Genomic DNA, 18,750 nt, shown 5'->3' on the forward strand with positions numbered 1-18,750 from the left:
GTGATAACTTATTAATGAAATTACAGCTATCGTTCACCATGACAGAAACCTCTGAGGGCTCCTGAAACGAAGAACTAAGCGGGGAGATAATGTTTGACGCCGAACCTACCTTTCGCTTCTTCTCGATGCTTACTGAAAGCGGAGGATGAGATCGATCTCTCTTGCTTCACTTCTTAAGGCAAGAACAATATCTATTCCACTGGGAGGATTCCACCAAACATTTTTTCCCACTACACGATAGACATACCGGGTGAGGATCCACTTCTACACGGCTTATGAAGGTACCATAAGGGTGACAATTACAACACGGGTAGGAACGCATCACATTCGACATATTCGAAAGGCACACACTTTTAACTCACAAATAATGAAACAGCAAGTGACAAGGGATATCAAAGACACAAGACACAAGCATAAGCACAATCATTATTACTTGCTAAGCTACAACCATAATTGGAAAAGCATGATGCCATAAGCCTAAGGGCTCCAACAAGGAAAATAGCCCAGTGAGGAAAGGAAAAGGGGAAATAAATAAACTACAAGAGAAGGAATGAACAATTAAAATCACAAATTTTAAGTAATTTGTATTTTTCCTAACAGTACTTACCTCGAACTACTTTCTTAGGAGTATCTGGAATCTCCTCCCTATCCGACCAAGAATTTTGAGTAGTTCCCCCCATCTCCGTTTCCCTTGTTGGTTCGCCCCGTGGTGGATGGATACTTGCCCTGAGGCAAACCTGGGTCAGCTCACGAGAGTGTGCTGCTAGGTCTGACTCGTCAGTAAGCATATGTGAAAATACCATTCGAACTCCTGTAAGGCACCCGGGGCAGGATGGGAGGGCAATAACCCGAAAGTAGTTCGAGGTATGTACTGTTAGGAAAAATACAAATTACTTAAAATTTGTGATTTGTTCCAAAACAGAGTACTTACCTCGAACTACTTTCTTAGGAGACTTACACTTTAGGAGGCGGGGGTGGACTTACAGGCCGGACAACCCGCCATATCGGTACGTGATACGGGACCTAGACCTAGATAGGAGGCTAGGTCCAGGGTAGGAGAGAGTCGGGGGAAGCACGCAAAAGCCTACTTGATTGAAGTCACCTTTATGCATAATCCGGACATGGTCTTCTACAACATCCATCTCTCACATGGGAGGAGGGAAAGGAAAAGGGGCAACAAGGGTAGTAAGGAAAAAGGGGGGGAGTAAGGCGGAAACTTGTTTCGCTTGCAATTACTCCCCTCGGTTTACCCCGGGGCTTTAGCCTTAAACTTTTGAAGGGCGGAAATGACTGGTCCGATGGGGAAGGAGTCCAGGGACTTCCTCGTAGAGTCTTTCAGGTAGTGGGCCGTAAAGGTGGACTGCCTGGACCATGTGCCCGCCCTCATGATTTGACCTACTGTCATGTTCTTGTCGAATTCCCAGGAGGTGCTAAGCCCCCTAATATCAAGGGGTCGTGTCTTGCCAGGGACTGCCGACGCCTTACTGTCATAAGCCCTTTTATGATTTGTCGATGCCAAAAGGAGACCGCATACTTAAACACTTCTTTCTACACTGGGCCTGAGGAAACAAACAGACTTTTGATGCCCGGCCGAAGTCTGGCTGTCCTATTAAGGTACTTCCTGATAGTTCTCACTGGGCACAGGAACAAGTCTTCCGGGTTGCCTGAGTGAGGGAACGCTGGAATCGAGAATCCTTCAAACCTTGGGTCTACGATGGCTGGGTTCTGTGTTTTGGCCACCAAAACAGGCAGAAACTAAAAGGCCAGGTCCTTCCACCCTTTCGAGTGTGAGACCTCAAACGACAAGTCGTGGAGCTCATTCACCCTCTTGGCCGAGGCCAGAGCTAGCAAGAAAACTGTCTTGAGGGTGAGGTCTTTATCCAGGATAACTTTGAGAGGTTCGAAGGGTGGTCTAGACCAAACCTTGAGAACCTTAGCCACGTCCCACTGCGGGACCCAAGAGGCATAGGGGGAACAAAATTGCTCGACACTCCTGATGAGCATGGAAAACTGACGAGACGCCCACCTGGTCAATGCCTCTGAGTGGAAATACTTGTCCCATTGCTGCTCGGCCCCTTTGATGGCTGGAATGGAAAACCCCTAGGTAGTCCCTTCGGTAGACCAGGAAGCCTGCAATCCTGTGGACCGCTGCATCCAGGGGCCTCAGGTTCTGAACCGCATACTTCACAAATGTGGCCCACCTGGCCTGGTAAACCCTGACCGAGGATTTCCTAAGATAACCGGACATCCTCAAGGCTGTCCTCTTCGAGTATCATTCCTTCCTTAGTAGACGCCTGATAACCTCCATGCGTGTAGCTGAAGGCACTGGGAGCTTTCGTGAAACCTTTGGAAGTGGGGCTGGTGTAGCCGATCTTCGCTTACCGGCAGAGGCCACGGAGGAAGGATAGCCAGGTCTTGTAGGTCCGCGAACCACTCTCTCTCCAGCCACCAGGGCGCTACCAAAATCAACCTTGTATCTCTTGGCTGCCTAATCCTGTTGAGAACCTGCCTGAGAATCCCGAAGGGAGGAAAGGCATACAGTATACGTCAAATCCGTCCCACGAGCGTTGGGAGTCGTCTTCGAACTCTGCTGCTGGGTCTGGCACCGGGGAACAGAACACGGGGAACTGTGCGTTGAGCCCCGTGGCGAAAAGGTCTATCACTGGTGAGCTCCACCTCTGGAGGACCATCTGGGCTACCTGTGGGTGTAGGGACCACTCCAACCCCACTACTTGCCCTGTCCTGCCGAGGCCATCAGCTAGAACGTTCCTTTTCCCGGAATGAACCTGGCTGTGAGGCTGACGTGTTCCTTTTCGGCCCATTCCAGTATTTGAGACGTGAGGTTGCACAACCCCCTTTATCTCAATCCTCCTTGCTTCTTTATGTATGCCACCACAGTGGCGTTGTCGCACCTGAGTGCTACCGTGTTTCCCTGGAGACGATGGACGAACCTTGCGAGGGCCTTTTGGCCTGCTAGTAGCTCGAGCATGTTTATGTGAAGGGTCTTCTCCTCCAGGGACCACTTCCTCTCTGCTGTTTCCCCGAGCAGATGGGCTACCCACCCCTCCTTTGATACGTCTGTGAAGAGCAACACCTCTGGAGGAACGGACACAAATGGTAACCCCTCAAGGGTGTTCGCCCTGTCGGATCACCAGAGGAACATGTTCCTGGAGTCCGGAGACATCTTGACTAGTTCTTGAGGAAGGGCTCCCGGTGGCCAACAGTCCTTCAGTTCTCAGCTTGAGCCTCCCCTGAGGATCCAACTCCTCCCACGAGACCAGGTGGCCCACGAGCCTCTGCCAGTCCTTGGCTCTCATTAGCGCACCTGTCAGGAATGGTCGAATAACTTGATCCAGGTTGCCCAGCCTCTCTTGAGAGGAGAATGTCCTCCTAATTGGGAGTCCAGGATGATCCCTAGGTACGTTATCCTAGTGATGGGGTCTAACTGGGACTTTCCCAAGTTGATGGTGATCCCTAGTTCCCTGCAGAACTGCAATAGCTTCGCTCCTTGCTCCTTTAAGACTGTCTCTGAGGCTGAAAGCAGCAACCAGTCGTCTAGGTACTGGATCAGCCTGATGCCCTGCTTGTGGGCCCAGGCTGATACTACGGTGACCACCCTCGTGAACACCTGAGGAGCCGTTGATAGTCCGAAGCAGAGAGTCTTGAACTGCAGAGACTGGAATCCCCACTTCACTCTGAGGAACTTCCTGCTGGAGGGACACACGGGGATCTGAAAAGATCGTCCTTGATGATCCAGGGACATTATGAAATCCCCTTCCCTCAAGGTTGCTAGCACTCCTTGAGCCGGCGTATTTTGCCTAAAGGAGGACTGGGCTGGGTCAGCGCTCCTGCGGGAGGACCGCGGGGATGCTGCCAGGAAGTGGTGTCGTAGGTGGGTTGGCCACGTCCGCTGATGGTCTCCTAGGGGGAGGACGTCTTGCCACTGACAGCCTGGGCTCCCGAGTCCTTAATTTTGCCCACTCTCTCCATAGTTTCCGCTACTGCCTGCAGGGGGAACACGGTCTCACCCCACACTGGCGCATTCCTCTGAAACTTTGTTTCCCGTTCGGGAAGTCTACGGGAGATCCTGAAAGGACCTTGTCCCTCCTCCTTAACACCCAGTTTGCCGACTGGGTGAGGGACTGGAAGGTAAGGGACTTCATCACCTTCCCTCCCGAGCGAATGAGTTTTTGTAGAAGGGCCTGATTCCCTGGTATTGACAAGTTGAGAGATAGCTGGAACCCTGCCAGGGCGCACGCCCACTAGTCCAGCCAGGAGGTCACAATGACAATGTCTCGCGAGGTGTCCTCCATCATGAAGGCCACTGCTTGAGAGAAAACTACTGGTGCAGTGAGGGATCTGTCATCTGCACTGCCCTGGCTTAACGTTGCAAAGGCTTCTTCCAACGAGCGGGGACCTGCATGACACCCGTCTGGAGCATAGAATTTCTTCTGGGTCCTCAGTCCCGGCAGGAGCTTGAAGGACCCTTAGGCTCTTCGGGAGTTCTAATGTCCCCTCAACGTATTTATCGACGAGCTCCATGCCTAGTGCCACGTCCCGCGCTAGGGCCAAGGATGGTTTCCGCTGGCCGGGGTTATCCACCATCCTCCCCAAACCTGATAGCCAATCCTGCTCTGAAGACAGTTTAGGCTCGTCTAATCTGTGGTGGTGACGGGATCAGAGCCAGGACTTGTCTATAGGAGGATACTTCGCCGGGAGACCACTCGGCCGTGTCTAACAAGCCCTCTACCACTTGATCATCCGTGTCGGCTGCATCCTCAAGCACGGATGAATCCGTGGGGGCGGCTGTATCCCTCACTTCTGGCTGGTCCGATGGAGCGGCTTCCTCCATCACGAATGGAGCCGCTGGGATGGAGGTAGCCGTCACGGGTCTACCCCCTCCCGGAGAAATCCGTAGGGTGTAAGTAGCCTGATATGACAGCGGCTGCCTCCGATGCTTAGCTGCGGCTGGCGTGGCAACGGGTATGGATGCCATGCTGCCGGGCCGAGCCAGCGGCTGCCTCCGCTGGACGGATGGAGCCGGTGACTTGCCGAGCAAAGACAAGGTAAAGATTATGTGTGCCAACGTCTGCATACGACGGGCGGACGGAGCCGAAGAGACACTGGGCAAAGATGCAGGGGCCTCTCCAGCGGCCAGTGAGGCAGGCACTGGAGCGGCAAGAGCCCTGTTCGACCCACTAAGGGGGAAAGCCACTTTGCCTCCGTCACGGATGGAGCCGTCGGGACGGGGGTAGCCGTCATCGGTCTACCCCCTCCCGGGTAAATCCGTGGGGAATAAGTACCCTGATATGTCAGCGGCCGCCTCCGATGCTTGGATGGGGCTGGCCGGGACGATGGCGTGGCTGGCTCCATCACGGATGGAGCCGCCAGGACGGAGGTAGCCGTCCTGGGTGTGTCAGCGGCCGCCTCCGATGCTTGGATGGGGCTGGCCGGGACGATGGAGCAGCTGTCTTCATAACGGATGGAGCCACCGAGACGGAGGTAGCCGTCATGGGACTACCCCCTCTCGGGGAAAACCGTGGGGTGTGAGTACCCTGGTATACCAGCGATTGACCACGAAGCCTGAATGGAGCTGTCGTGGTACCGGGTATGGATGCCATACTTTAAAAAAACAAGAGGAAGAGAAATAAGACAGAATAGTGTACCCTCAATCAAGAGAACTCTACTCCAAGACTAGAGAATGATGGTTTGATTTTGGAGTGTCCTCCTAGAAGAGCTGCTTACTATAGCTAAAGAGTCTCTTCTACCCTTACCAAGAGGAGAGTGGCCACTGAAAAATTGCAGTGCAGTAGTTATCCCTTTGAGCCAAGAAGAATTGTTTGGTAATCTCAGTGTTGTTAGGTGTACCAGGACAGGAGAATGTGCTATGAATAGGCCAGACTATTCAGTATATATGTAGGCAAAGTAAAAAAGAGCCATGACCAGAGAGAGGAATCCAATGTAGCACTGTCTGGTCAGTCTAAGGACCCAATAGCTCTTTAATGGTAGTATCTCAACAGGTGGCTAGTGCCCTGGCCAACCTGCTACCTATAAAAGGGAAAAGGCAGGCAATGCGGTTGTCTGATCAAAGTTGTGTAAGCAGGCAGGTCCGACTACCTTAATGCCCAGAAGCGTTGTGAGTGAACGCTTGATACAACCGAAGTGCGTCATGGGCAGCAGTTGCCTAGCAACGTAACATGAAGTTATCTTTTGATTTCTTGTTGATTGTCTGGCCATATAAGACAAAACCAGAAGTAACCCAGAAGTTTGTATTCGCGTAGGAATCAACTTTTATTACTTGTATTTCCTTTGCTCTCTTGTTTTATTACAATCCCATTATGGCAACCCATCAACATATGAAGAATTCTTCTTAAATAATTTATCAGCTTAATTACTGTTGGTTTTTACTACACTACCTTTTTAATCACAATTGTTTGCTGGTGTATCTATTAAAATTGAATAACTGCTAAGTGTACTTTCAGGTAATAAATTATAAGGAAATATTCTAGGTTTTGGGGAGGTTCAAGTATACGTTTTACTACTGGATGATTGCGCTTATCAAACAGACAATTAGGATTTACAGTATTGGATTTATGGATTGTGGCTAAATAGCCTGCGAGGCCATTCAGCACCAAACTGCATCTAGGGTAAAATCATAGTTATGCTATGAGGTAAAGTTATAAGAAGTTGGACAGCAAAACAAGAAAGGAAGCAAGAATGGAGTAGCAAGTACCGTTATGGGCCGAAAGAATGCTGCAAATACCCTTAAGTAATGATTAGAGTGCACTGCAAAGTGTGCACTGATGGTACTGATTTCAATTAAGGAGGGTGACTCATAATCTCTAGTTGGAATTTTGGAAATTCAGATTATTACATATTTGGCTAGGAAAATACCTATATTTTTTTATTTCAAATAACTTTCACTCTTATTTGTTTTATTGCCAAAAAAGCCTTTTTGTATATTTGCGCAAGCAAGCAAGATCCCATAGTTACCCTTTTTCTGACCTGGGAACATATTTGCTTATTTTTTTCAACAAGATTTAGGGAAGACTTTATTTTATGGTCCCATATACTAATACAGTATACAGTATAGTACAGTAAAACCACCATTTTCTATGATTCTCAAGGACTAGGTTATCAGTTTTCTTATATTCGATATGAGTGTTGCTTTTATTTCTTAGCCTCCTTATTTATATCTTTACAATTATTATGTTATGATTTTGCTTAAAGATGCATAAAGTGTCAGAGAAAATAACTAAACTGGCCACAAACGTAAAATCTATCCAAAAAATACAGTCGAGAATATAGTTCTCTGGCCACGTCTTATACATGTGTGCATTTGATACATGTAAAGTATATTATATGTATTTGAGAGAAGGAGCTATCCACTGTTTTTAAGTAACCCTGAAATAAGATGACTGTCATTATGATCCCCAGTGCTTACATAAATATAAGAAAAAGTGTTTCAGCAATAAAATAAACATTATTTTTACTAAAAATAGTATCTGAAACATCAATTGTAGACAATTTCCAAACTAAAAATGCAATATTCTGAATTTCCAAAATTCCAATCAGAGGTCGTGAGTTGCACCCCTTACTTAAATGCAAGAAATAAATATTTTTTTTTTTTAAATTCGTGTATTACTAAGAAATTTTATTTTTTTTTCTTAGATTTTTTCACAAAGTAAATTTTAGTTCTTTTTAATGTTACTTTTTTAACATTCTATATACCTTTACTCTCTTAATAAATAGAATTTTTTTTAAATGTGAAAGGATATAGATGCTGAAAGATGTAAAAAACAAGAAAAGGTACAAAAAATTCATCAAAAAAATATTTATTCGATTTTAGTAAAACTTAGGGAAACGGTTTCTGTTATGAACAAAATTAAACTGCGTGAATCCAAAAAATGGAGCTGAAAAAATAATTTCTGCCACCACCAGTACCCTTAAAGGATTCTTTAAAGCTATTGATAGTATCTCAACAAATATCTGGCACCATGACCACTTGCAAGAGTTACGTATGATTAGTTAAACATTGAGATTCCTACCAGAGACACTAAGATCAGCCCATTTCATGCATTGTCTTTTTAGGAAGGGATAAAAATTCTTAGGATTTATTTCACCATAAAATGGGCTAAACTATAAAATAAAGTTTGTAAGGAAAAAAGGTATTTTACCTTGATAAAGATTTTCATATCTAGAAAACAGTTCTAAAACACCACATTCATACGGCTAGATTCTCATTGGGCAATAGATGATAAATATAGCAACTTTGGCATATCAATAGACTTACTTTATGAGAAAAAGCAATTAAGGAGTGTTTATACATTAAGAATAAATATTTTGTAGATATGAACCCATCCAGTAAATACTCTACCTTGGTGTTCGAGGATTGCCTGAAGTAATGACTGTTTTTGATTTAGGAGGACTGAGTGGTTGACATGGTATGCGATTTGGACTCTTCTTGAGGAGGGAGGTTCCTTTTCTAAAAAGTAAATACAGTATACTTATTACTGAATGATTGGAAAAGCAAACATTTTTGGTCCAATGAACCAATCCATAATATAGAGTAGAACTTTGAATTTATATATGGGTAGACTACATTACCATAACTTATAGATTCAACTCCTTCATTATGGATATATGTATATTTTTCTGTTTTTGTATTTAAGGTTTATGTACCATTAACAAATTTCCAATACTTTTCTTTAATTTTCGATATGATTTCTGGGTTTATTGCTTTAAAAAACTTTTCGATACAAAGGCACAGCCCTTTATATCAATATCATCCTCCCGTTTCTGAATAATCATATAGAGTACAGACTTTCAACAATACGTAAGTGTGATTAAAGTAATCAAATACCAACAACAATATTATCTAAAGTTTTTGATCGTCTTTTAGCAAAACGTCTTCATAGGTTTACTGAAGGTAATTATCTGTTCCCTAATTTGCAATTTGGTTTGCGTAACGGCTTTGGAGCATGTGATGCCCTTCTTACAATCTACAATGCTTTACAGAAATTCCTTGATTGTGGTCAGGGAGTGCGTATGATTGATCTTGATTTTAGTGCTGCCTTTGACGGTGTTAATCATGAGGCCCTTGTTTTCAAACTCAAACAGTTGGGACTGGGTGGGTTGTTTCTTAGCATTATTATTGAATTCTAAAGTAATAAATTGCAAAAAGTGGTTATTGATAGGCACCATAATGAGTATAGGAATGTGATATCTGGTGTTCCACAGGGTAGTGTTCTTGGTACATTACTTTTCATACTATATATACAGGATAGGTGGTTTGGCCTAGAAAACAAGCTTGTTGCATATGCAGATGATGCTACACTCTTTCCATCAATTCCATCTCCTGAATGTGGATCTGGGGTTGCTGAATCCCTTAATAGAGATCTAACTAACATTAGTGCATGTTGCAAATTATGGGGCATGAAGTTGAATCATAACAAAAATGACAAATTTAGAGTTAATTTGTATTTTTCCCTAACTAATAAAAACCTGTAGCTATTTATTGGATATTATTTCTAGTGGAGCTGGAAGGCAGCCATTAGATTTTAAGTGCGAAGTGGCAACCCTACCTAACCCCTACAGTGGGTAGGTACAGAGGGTGGCTGGGGGCTACTCTAGAATTCTCTTCTGGTATGATCACATATCAATAGTCATTCTACACATTAGAACTTTGAGAAACTGCAACTTGAAAAAATGTTGACGTTTATACAATTTTAAAAACAGTAAAAATATAGCATAACTTTACTTATTCATTTTTTTCCCCTCAATTCTTTTTCATGAATCTTCTTCAAATTTTCTACACATGTGACCAGGCATGCTCTTGATTAGTCAATAACTTTTCAGAACGATATCTCTATTAGTTTATTTTCCATAAAGATATGATAAAGGGTCCCTTACAAGCAATCATATGATAGGTCATCCATAGACCTTTTGACTCTCTTAAAATTTAATAACGATATGATAGATAACGATGTAAATACAAGTTTTGATATTTATATTGAAAGATTCTCAGAATTTTTTAATAAACATTTCACACTAAGGAAACATACATTTGAGGAAAAACACAAGGATAAGACATACATAACTCAGGCGATGAAGAATTCAATCAAACATAGGAATAAATTACAAAAATTATATGCTAAGTGGCCCTTTATATATGGGGCAGTTTCAAACGATATAGAAATGAGCTAACCTCCATAATAAGAACAGCAAAGGAAAATCACTACAAATGTCAACTAAAAGAAAATGAGATAAATGCTACGAAAACATGGGGTATTGTAAATTCATTGCTAGGAAAAAGTAATAAGTGAACCCTCGTTTATCGCGGTAGATAGGTTCCAGACCCGGCCGCGATAGGTGAAATTCCGCGAAGTAGTGACATCATATTTACCTATTTATTTAACATGTATATTCGGACTTTTAAAACCTTCCCTTGTACGTAGTACTGTTAACAAACTACCCTTTAATGTACAGAACACTTAATGCATGTACTACAGCACCCTAAACTAAAACAGGCACAAATATTAAAGGCGATTTTATATCATGCGTTTCCTAAACACCTAAAAAGCACAATAAAAAATGGCAACCAATGTTTTGTTTACGTTCATCTCTGATCATAATGAAGAAACAAACTCATTTAGTGTACACATAAATGTATAGGTTAGTTTTTGCATCGATTATATTGATTATACAGTATGTTGATTTTTTTATTACCAATGTTTTACTTTATTTTTCTTAGGACTTCCAAATGAAATGTTTTTCTTTATGACGCCGCCTGAAACGACGGCGTCATAAAGTACTGTACGCTCAGTAAACAACCATGCTCAGAACAAAGAAGGCATTTAACGCGCATGATGAAAGTGATAAATAATGATATTTACAGTAAAAGCATTTACAAAATATGTTATTAGTACAAATATAATTTACCGTATCTATATAAAATCATACAGTACATACTGTACGTAGCAAAGCAGGAAAACAATTTACGAGAGAGAGAGAGAGAGAGAGAGAGAGAGAGAGAGAGAGAGAGAGAGAGAGAGAGAGAGAGATTGTTTTACGTACGTAAATGTAAATTTTAAACAAAAAATATATGATAGGTTACAACATGTAGACTTTTAAAACCTTCCCTTTAACTTAATGCATACAGTACTAAACTATAAAACAGGCACAAATATTAGAATGTGAGAATATTAAAGTAAAAAATAAAGATTGTTACTGTACTCACCACGAAAGAAGTTCAAGAAAAACTTGAATGATGATGGCGATGAATTTGCTGCACAGTAGAAATGATGATGATGAAGCTGATGATGTGTTCTACAGTACTGTGCAGCCAGGTAGTATTTTACGTCTCTTCAGACGGAGGTGTCTTTTCCTGGGACACCTCTTCAACTTCTTCAATTTCTTCCGAAGGCGTAGTAGCAGGAGGAACTGGCTCTTTTTTGCGAGGCTGGAAGAACATTGTGATCGGAAGTTGTTGCCGCTGCTTCTTTTTTCGATCTAAGAGCATCTTGTAGGGAGTCATTATGTCATCAACCTTGTTGCAGAATTGCATCGACCGAACCATATCCTCGTCCCACTCTTGCAACATTTCTTTCACCTCCTTTATATGGTTGCAGACCTTGGCAAGCCGTTCTAGTGTTAAGCCTGTTTCTTCGACATTTTCTTGGGTCTCTTCCTGGGTTTCACTCTCTTCTTCGCTTGCCGATTTCATCAGGTCTTCGAGGTCTGCGTCAGTTAGGGGCTGGGAATGGCAGTCCAACAACTCGTCGACGTCTTCAGTCGTCATGTCGCCAAACCCGTCACCTCCAATTATGGCAGCCAACTGCACAGATTTGCGTACTGCAGAGTGTTGGATTTCAGCAGGTGTAAATCCCTCGTCGTCGTAAACAATCTCGGGCCACAACTTCTTCCAGCTCGCATTCACAGTTGCAGGTTTCATCTCTTGAATTGCCTTCTGAATATTCTTCAGGCACGTGGCTATGGTGTACTGCTGCCAGTACGCCTTCAAGTTAAAATCTTCATCCTCATCATCTTGGGCAGCATCCACACATGCAACGAGGTCCGCCTAGGTATTCTTCGTGTAGAGGGCCTTGAACGCCCTGATAACCCCCTGTTCCATCGGTTGAATTAATGACGTGGTGTTTGGTGGCAGGAACTCAACCTGAACGCCCTCACGCGACAGGTCAGTTGCGTGTCCACCAGCGTTATCCATAAGGAGAAGGATCTTGAATGGCAAGCCCTTCTCTACGAGATATTCATTGACTTGCGGGATGAAACACTGGTGGAACCAGTTGGAGGTCAGCATCTTCGTAATCCATGCTTTTTGATTATGCATCCAGTACACGGGAAGGAGATTCTTATTCTTATTTTTCAAAGCGCGAGGATTTTTCGACTTATAAATAAGCCCCGGCTTTAGCAAAAATCCAGCAGCATTGCCACACATCACGAGGGTAGCGCGATCCTTGAATGCTTTAAAGCCAGAGGCTTTGGCTTCCTCTTTGAACAGGAAAGTTCGCGACGGCATTCTCTTCCAAAACAAGCCGGTCTCATCCATATTAAAGACTTGTTCCGGCTTGTATCCACCTTCGGCGATAATATTCTTGAACGTCTGGTTCACTTAAGTTTCAGCAGCGGCAGTGTCAGCCGAAGCAGCCTCGCCATGCAGGGAAACGCTTTTCAGGGCGAAGCGTTTCTGAAACTTCGCGAACCATCCTTTGCTGGCGGAAAAACGTTGTTTCTGAGGCTGGGAATCAGTGGATGTCCCTGGTTGAGGATCATCTGCATCATCATCTTCTACAGCATGGTTGCCATCGTCGTCTTGAGGTTCCTTTGCAGCAAAATTCTCATACAAGCTCAAAGCCTTTGTTCGGATGGTGTTTGTATCCAAGGCTATGTTCTTCTTCCGGCAGTCGGCAATCCACACAGCTAAAGCACCTTCCATGCGTACGATCGTTTTATTACGCGTTGTAACGACTCGCTTCGCTGATCTGCTAAAGGTGATTGCAGCCGTCTTTCTAATGTTCCCCTCGTCCTTCTTGATATAGCGAACAGTAGATTCGTTGATCCCAAAATGGCGCGCTGCGGCCGCATAGCTTCTACCGTCTTTTAACATATCGATAAGCGTAACCTTCTCAGCAATCGTCATCATCCTTCGGTGGCGTTTAGGCTCACTACCAGCCTTAGTAGAAGCAGAACGCTTGGGAGGCATTGTACAGTAGGATTTGACAAAAAAGTTCAACTTAAAAAGGTCGCACACAGCACAGATTAAACTTCACAAACTTAAGAACGTCTACTCAGCGATACGCGGTAACAGAAAGTGGACGACCTGGGCCCGCGAGAACCTAGATGCTGGAAGCTGGAGATGCGGGCAAAACACCAATCACAGGCTAGATAACAAAACTTGAGTTCTGATTCGTCATCTATCAGCGCTTGAACCAATCACAACCCGTCTTACAGTATATGATGCGTAGGTTACCAACTCAAAGTACAAGATACCCCGCGCATACCGTACGTACAGTATTAATAATAATAATAATAAATAATGATAATAATACAGTACAGTACTGTAATAATAATAATAATAATAATGATAATAATAATAACAATCATAATTTTATTAACAACAACAACAATAATAATAATAATAACAATAATAATAATAGCTTTACGTATGCTATTTTATTCTTCTGTAGGATGTGTGTGTCTCTCTCTCTCTCTCTCTCTCTCTCTCTCTCTCTCTCTCTCTCTCTCTCTCTCTCTCTCTCTCTCGTACGCTTATTCGAAATGTGATTTTTGCAACAAAGAATATTATTGCATGCAGTACTACGTACGTATACATACAAAAGATTCATGGAAAAGAAGCACATCCATTACATTTGTAGTACAGTAGTAGCCATTAGCAGCCTTACACCATTCTAATATTGTATGACTGCATCTGATTTGCGTTTCATGTTCGATTTAATTTTACTACGTACTGTATACAGTACTGAATTATCGTATGATAATAATACAGTAATAATAATAATAATAATGATAATAATAATAACAATAATAATTTTATTAACAACAACAATAATAATAATAATAACAATAATAATACACGTAATAGCTTTACGTATGCTATTTCATTCTTTTGTAGGATGTGTCTCTCTCTCTCTCTCTCTCTCTCTCTCTCTCTCTCTCTCTCTCTCTCTCTCTCTCTCGTACGCTTATTCGAAATGTGATTTTTGCAACAAAGAATATTATTGGATGCAGTACTACGTACGTATACATACAAAAGAATCATGGAAAAGATGCACATCCATTACATTTGTAGTATAGTAGCCATCAGCAGCCTTACACCATTCTAATATGGTATGACTGCATCTGATTTGCGTTTCATGTTCGATTTAATTTTACTACGTACTGTATACAGTACTGTATTATCGTATGATCACATTCTCTTTTCGTGTTTTATTTCTTTCTGTGCTGAATTATATATCATATGTAATGCAATGAACAATCAGTAAGAGCAGATATTACTAATTACAGTATTAATGGAATTACAGGTAACAAAATATCGTATTTGGGGGTCTTCAGATTTCGCGGTATTTTCGAAATTTCCGGAAAATCCGCGATATGTATATATATATGGGTTATGGAAAAAACCCGCGAAGTGGTGAATCCGCGATGGTCGAACCGCGAAGTAGCGAGGGTTCACTGTAGCACGCTGCCAAATTGTGTGTCTTTTGAGAATAGCAAGCATAATAATAACCAAAACATTGCAGACTCATTAAATAATTTTTGTAATATTGCAAGTACTTTAGCAAAAAATATCGGACAATCATATGTTTCTTATGACTACTATTTGCCTGAACGAGTCCAATGCTCGTTCTTTCTTCGCCCAACAACACCTTTAGATGTAAAATCAATAATCAAGAACTTAAAATTAACAGCAGCAGGGTTTGATGATATTCATGTCTATGTCATCAAAGCTTGTTCTGATGAAATTTCTCAGTTTCGTCTTTATATTATTAATACAGTAGATCATTTAACGAAGGATACTTTCCTAAACATTTATAGATTGCCAGAGTCACTCCAATACACAAAAAAGGTGATAAATAGTAATTACAGACCAGTCTCCATACTACCCAGTTTAAGTAATACTTTTAAAAAAGCTATAGCTAATAGCTTAACAGATTACTTTTCGCAACACTTATTCCTAATAAACGATCAATTTGGTTTCAGACCTAACTACTGTACCCAACAACCCTTCACTATTTTTCCCAAAATATTCACAATGCATTAGACAACAAAAAAATTTCAAATATTAGTTTTTTTGCGATCTTTTTAAGGCTTTTGATACTATATCACACACAATCTTGTTAGAAAAGTTGAAAATTTATGGCATCAGAGGTATAGCGCATGATTGGAATCAAAGTTATCTGAGCTTCAGGAAGCAACACAGTATATAATCAGTCAAGGTATCAATACTCTAGTATCAGCTGTGGTGTCCCGCAAGGTTAAATTCTGGGTCCTATTCTATTTCTCTTATATATTAATGACTTAACACACACTACAGATAAACTTAAATTTCTCCTTTTTGCCGATGACACGACAATTTCCATACAAGGCAAAGACCTAAATATATTGAATTCCAAACTATCAAAAGTTTCTTAAAACCCTGGATAGGTGTGGTGGGTCGTATATGACCCGAGGTAAAAAAAAGAAAAAAAAAAAAAAAAAAAAAAAAAAAAAAAAACCCTCAAAATCTATTTTTGGGTGAGGTAGCCATGTCGTCCTGATGTTAGTTCCTTCGTTAATAGCTTCCTAGGTTATATTTGACTACAGTGATATATCCCAGAGAATTTACCAAAGGTATCCAGAATTCTAACTCCTGGAGTGAATGTCCCTTAAAGATTTTTAATAGGGGATATCGCATAATATCAGAGGACGTATTCTTGACAAGTTGCATAGCTATCTACACCCCTAATAGCGTTTTCGCTTTGAGGGGAAAAAGTGGCAAGAATAGAGGAGAGCCGTTATTAAGGCAACGCTCTTACTGTACTGTAAATAGGCGCCACCCCCGCCACCTCGTGGCGCCATCTAGTCATTGTTTGTAGCTTTGTAGGTGTTACAGATACAGTACATTAGGGAGGAAATCGTTATCCTTTTGTCAAAATGAGGGCCAGTCCATCAGGACGACATGGCTACCTCACCCAAAAATAGATTTTTCGCTTCACTCAAAATCCGTATTTTGGGCTCAGGCCATGTCGTCCTGATGGAAGTTTACCAGAGCATTAATGTATCTGTGGATTTTCCATAGTGCCGTTCATCTCGAGATAAATTTTCCTTTGGTCTTCTGGACCTAGAGACACTTGATGTTACCGTTATACATCATTCAACTGATCATGTCATATGTCAGTGCTTCCTGCCCCCCTACAGGGAAGAGTCTGGGTAGACTTGGGGAAAAAACCCGAGGATTGTGAGTTCAAGGAACAGACTAGCAAACAGTTTGTATATTAGTGTCGTCATATACGTAAAGCATAGTTTGTACTTAGATGGTATTGATCTGTGTAGGTTACTGAAAACCTCCCGAGTCTGGTTGTTAATAGAGACAGACAGGTTTATATACATGTAGGAAACCTTAATTCAGTAAGATAAACAGTTTAGTACAAACAGTCCTTACCTGGTTGCTTGGAACAGAAATAACCTTAGTTCCTAGTGTTTTCCTAGATATTAATAGGATCAAAAGATGCTCTGACATTTATATAAAGTTTAGAATATTTGGGGCGAAATGAGACGCAAAGATTCCTACTATTGTTTATTACAAAAATAAAAAATAGATATCATGGTTGTAACACTCAATTACATTTTATGCTGAATGAATCTGCATAAGAGCATAACTAGTAATAACAGAAATAAATTAAGCTTCACCTGAAAAGGGAACACAAGCCACTCTATGGGAAATATGTAAAGATTTCACTATGTATTCTGTTTTTACAAGGAACACTATGCATATAAATATGCATGGCACATGTGTTAGTCTATTATGCTTAATGTCACCTGTGTAGTTAGAACAGTCTATAGTGTCGTCACTAGACACATTGCTCACATGAAATACCTTAAGAGTCTATCATGTACACCCTTCACTAAAAGTCCCAAATAGTGCACTGTTCTTTGTAGAAGTCAGGCAGCAGGTTTTAGAACACTACCTGCTGCCACCACAAAATGCTTTATCTCCTGTAATTGCTTCGCGTAGTGTTTGAAGAAGACTCTGGATGACTTCCATCCAGTATAAGCGTGAAGGCTTTCAAACGACATAGTCTGAAAGAAATTTAGAGACGAGGCGACTTTCCTCGGATCATGACCTGCGGGTGTACTGTCTGGATCCGCTCTGCGAATAAAATGGTGATTTTTGCCCTTATCTGTTTCAAGGATAATGTTGAACCTAATGTTTCTCCCCTGAAAAGCTGACCTCCCTTAAAGTCTGAAGTTCGACGAAGATAGACCTTTAGACATTCCACTGGGCAGAGGGATGCTTCTTCCTTCAGAGGGAAGATTCTCCAGGGATCTCTTAGTGGGCAGCTCGTTCTTGGCGAGAAACGTTGGGTCCGGAAAGAGGTTCAGTTCTCCGCAGTCTGTGAACTGAATGTGGCCATCATCCCTCGAGAGGGCCACTATTTCGCTGACTCTGGCTCCCGAGGCTAGTGTAAATAAGAATATCACCTTTTGAGTCAAGTCCTTTAGCAAACAATCTTCATTGTTCAGAGTTGATGCTAAGTGAAGAACCTTGTCCAGAGACCATGAAATAGGCTTTGGAGGGGCTGCGGGCCGAAGTTTAGCGCAGGCTTTGGGAATCTTGTTGAAGATTTCGTTAGAGAAGTCTACCTGGAAGGCGTAAAGCACTGGTCTGGTTAGGGCAGATTTGCACGTAGTGATCGTATTGGCTGCTAGACCTTGTTCATGGAGATGGATGAAGAGGGACAAACAAAAATCCGTAGAAATCTCCTTAGGTTTCTTTGCCTTGACAAAGGCAACCCATTTTTTCCAGGAAGACTCATATTGTCTTCTTGTTGACTTTGACTTGTATTCTTCTAAGAAGTCAATACTGTCCTTTGTAATCCCGAACCTTTTCTTGACTGCTAAGGTGAGAAAATCATGAGATGAAGGTTCTGGGACTTCTGTGATGAAGCTGAGACAGTAGATTTCTGCACTTTCTGAGTCAGAACTGGATCCGGCAACGGGATCAGCTTCAGGCGTAGTTCCGTTACTCGGGGGAACAAAAAGCTGTTGGGCCACTTGTGGGCCACTATCGCTGCTGTCCCGTGAAAGGATCTCAGCTTGTCGAGGACTTTCAGAAGAAAGTTGGTTGGAGGGAACAGGTAGATCTTGGACCATCTGTTCCAGTCTATAGACATCGCATCCGTTGCTTCCGCTAGAGGATCCTCGTACGGGGCTACATACCGGACCGGAGTAGCTTCTTGTTGTCGCTCGTTGCAAAGAGGTCTATCTGCAGTCCTGGGACTTTGCGTAAGATGAAGGAGAATGATCTTGCGTCTAGGGACCATTCCGACTCTACTGGGTGGAACCTGGAAAGAGCGTCCGCTGTCACATTGCGGAATCCTTGAAGGTGGACTGCTGACAAGTGCCATCTCTTCTTCTCCGCTAGTCGGAGGATGGCCAATATTACTTGATTCAGTTGAAGCGATCTCGAGCCCTGTCGATTTAGGCATCTCATTACAACCTCGCTGTCTA

General features: G+C 42.5%; 1 protein-coding gene across 5 annotated transcripts in view; it reads right to left on the reverse strand.

The window, feature by feature from the left end:
• LOC137622931 (uncharacterized) overlaps positions 1-18,750 on the reverse strand; it is a 615,385-nt gene that overhangs the window by 243,203 nt on the left and 353,432 nt on the right. For all 5 annotated transcript variants that reach the window (XM_068353504.1, XM_068353501.1, XM_068353500.1 and 2 more), the window contains one exon: positions 8,378-8,485. In XM_068353504.1, the coding sequence (XP_068209605.1) occupies positions 8,378-8,485 (108 nt within the window). The remainder of the gene's footprint in view (positions 1-8,377; positions 8,486-18,750) is intronic.

This window comes from Palaemon carinicauda, chromosome 30 (assembly GCF_036898095.1).
Source record: "Palaemon carinicauda isolate YSFRI2023 chromosome 30, ASM3689809v2, whole genome shotgun sequence".
In the NCBI taxonomy this organism is placed as follows: Eukaryota; Metazoa; Arthropoda; class Malacostraca; order Decapoda; family Palaemonidae; genus Palaemon; species Palaemon carinicauda.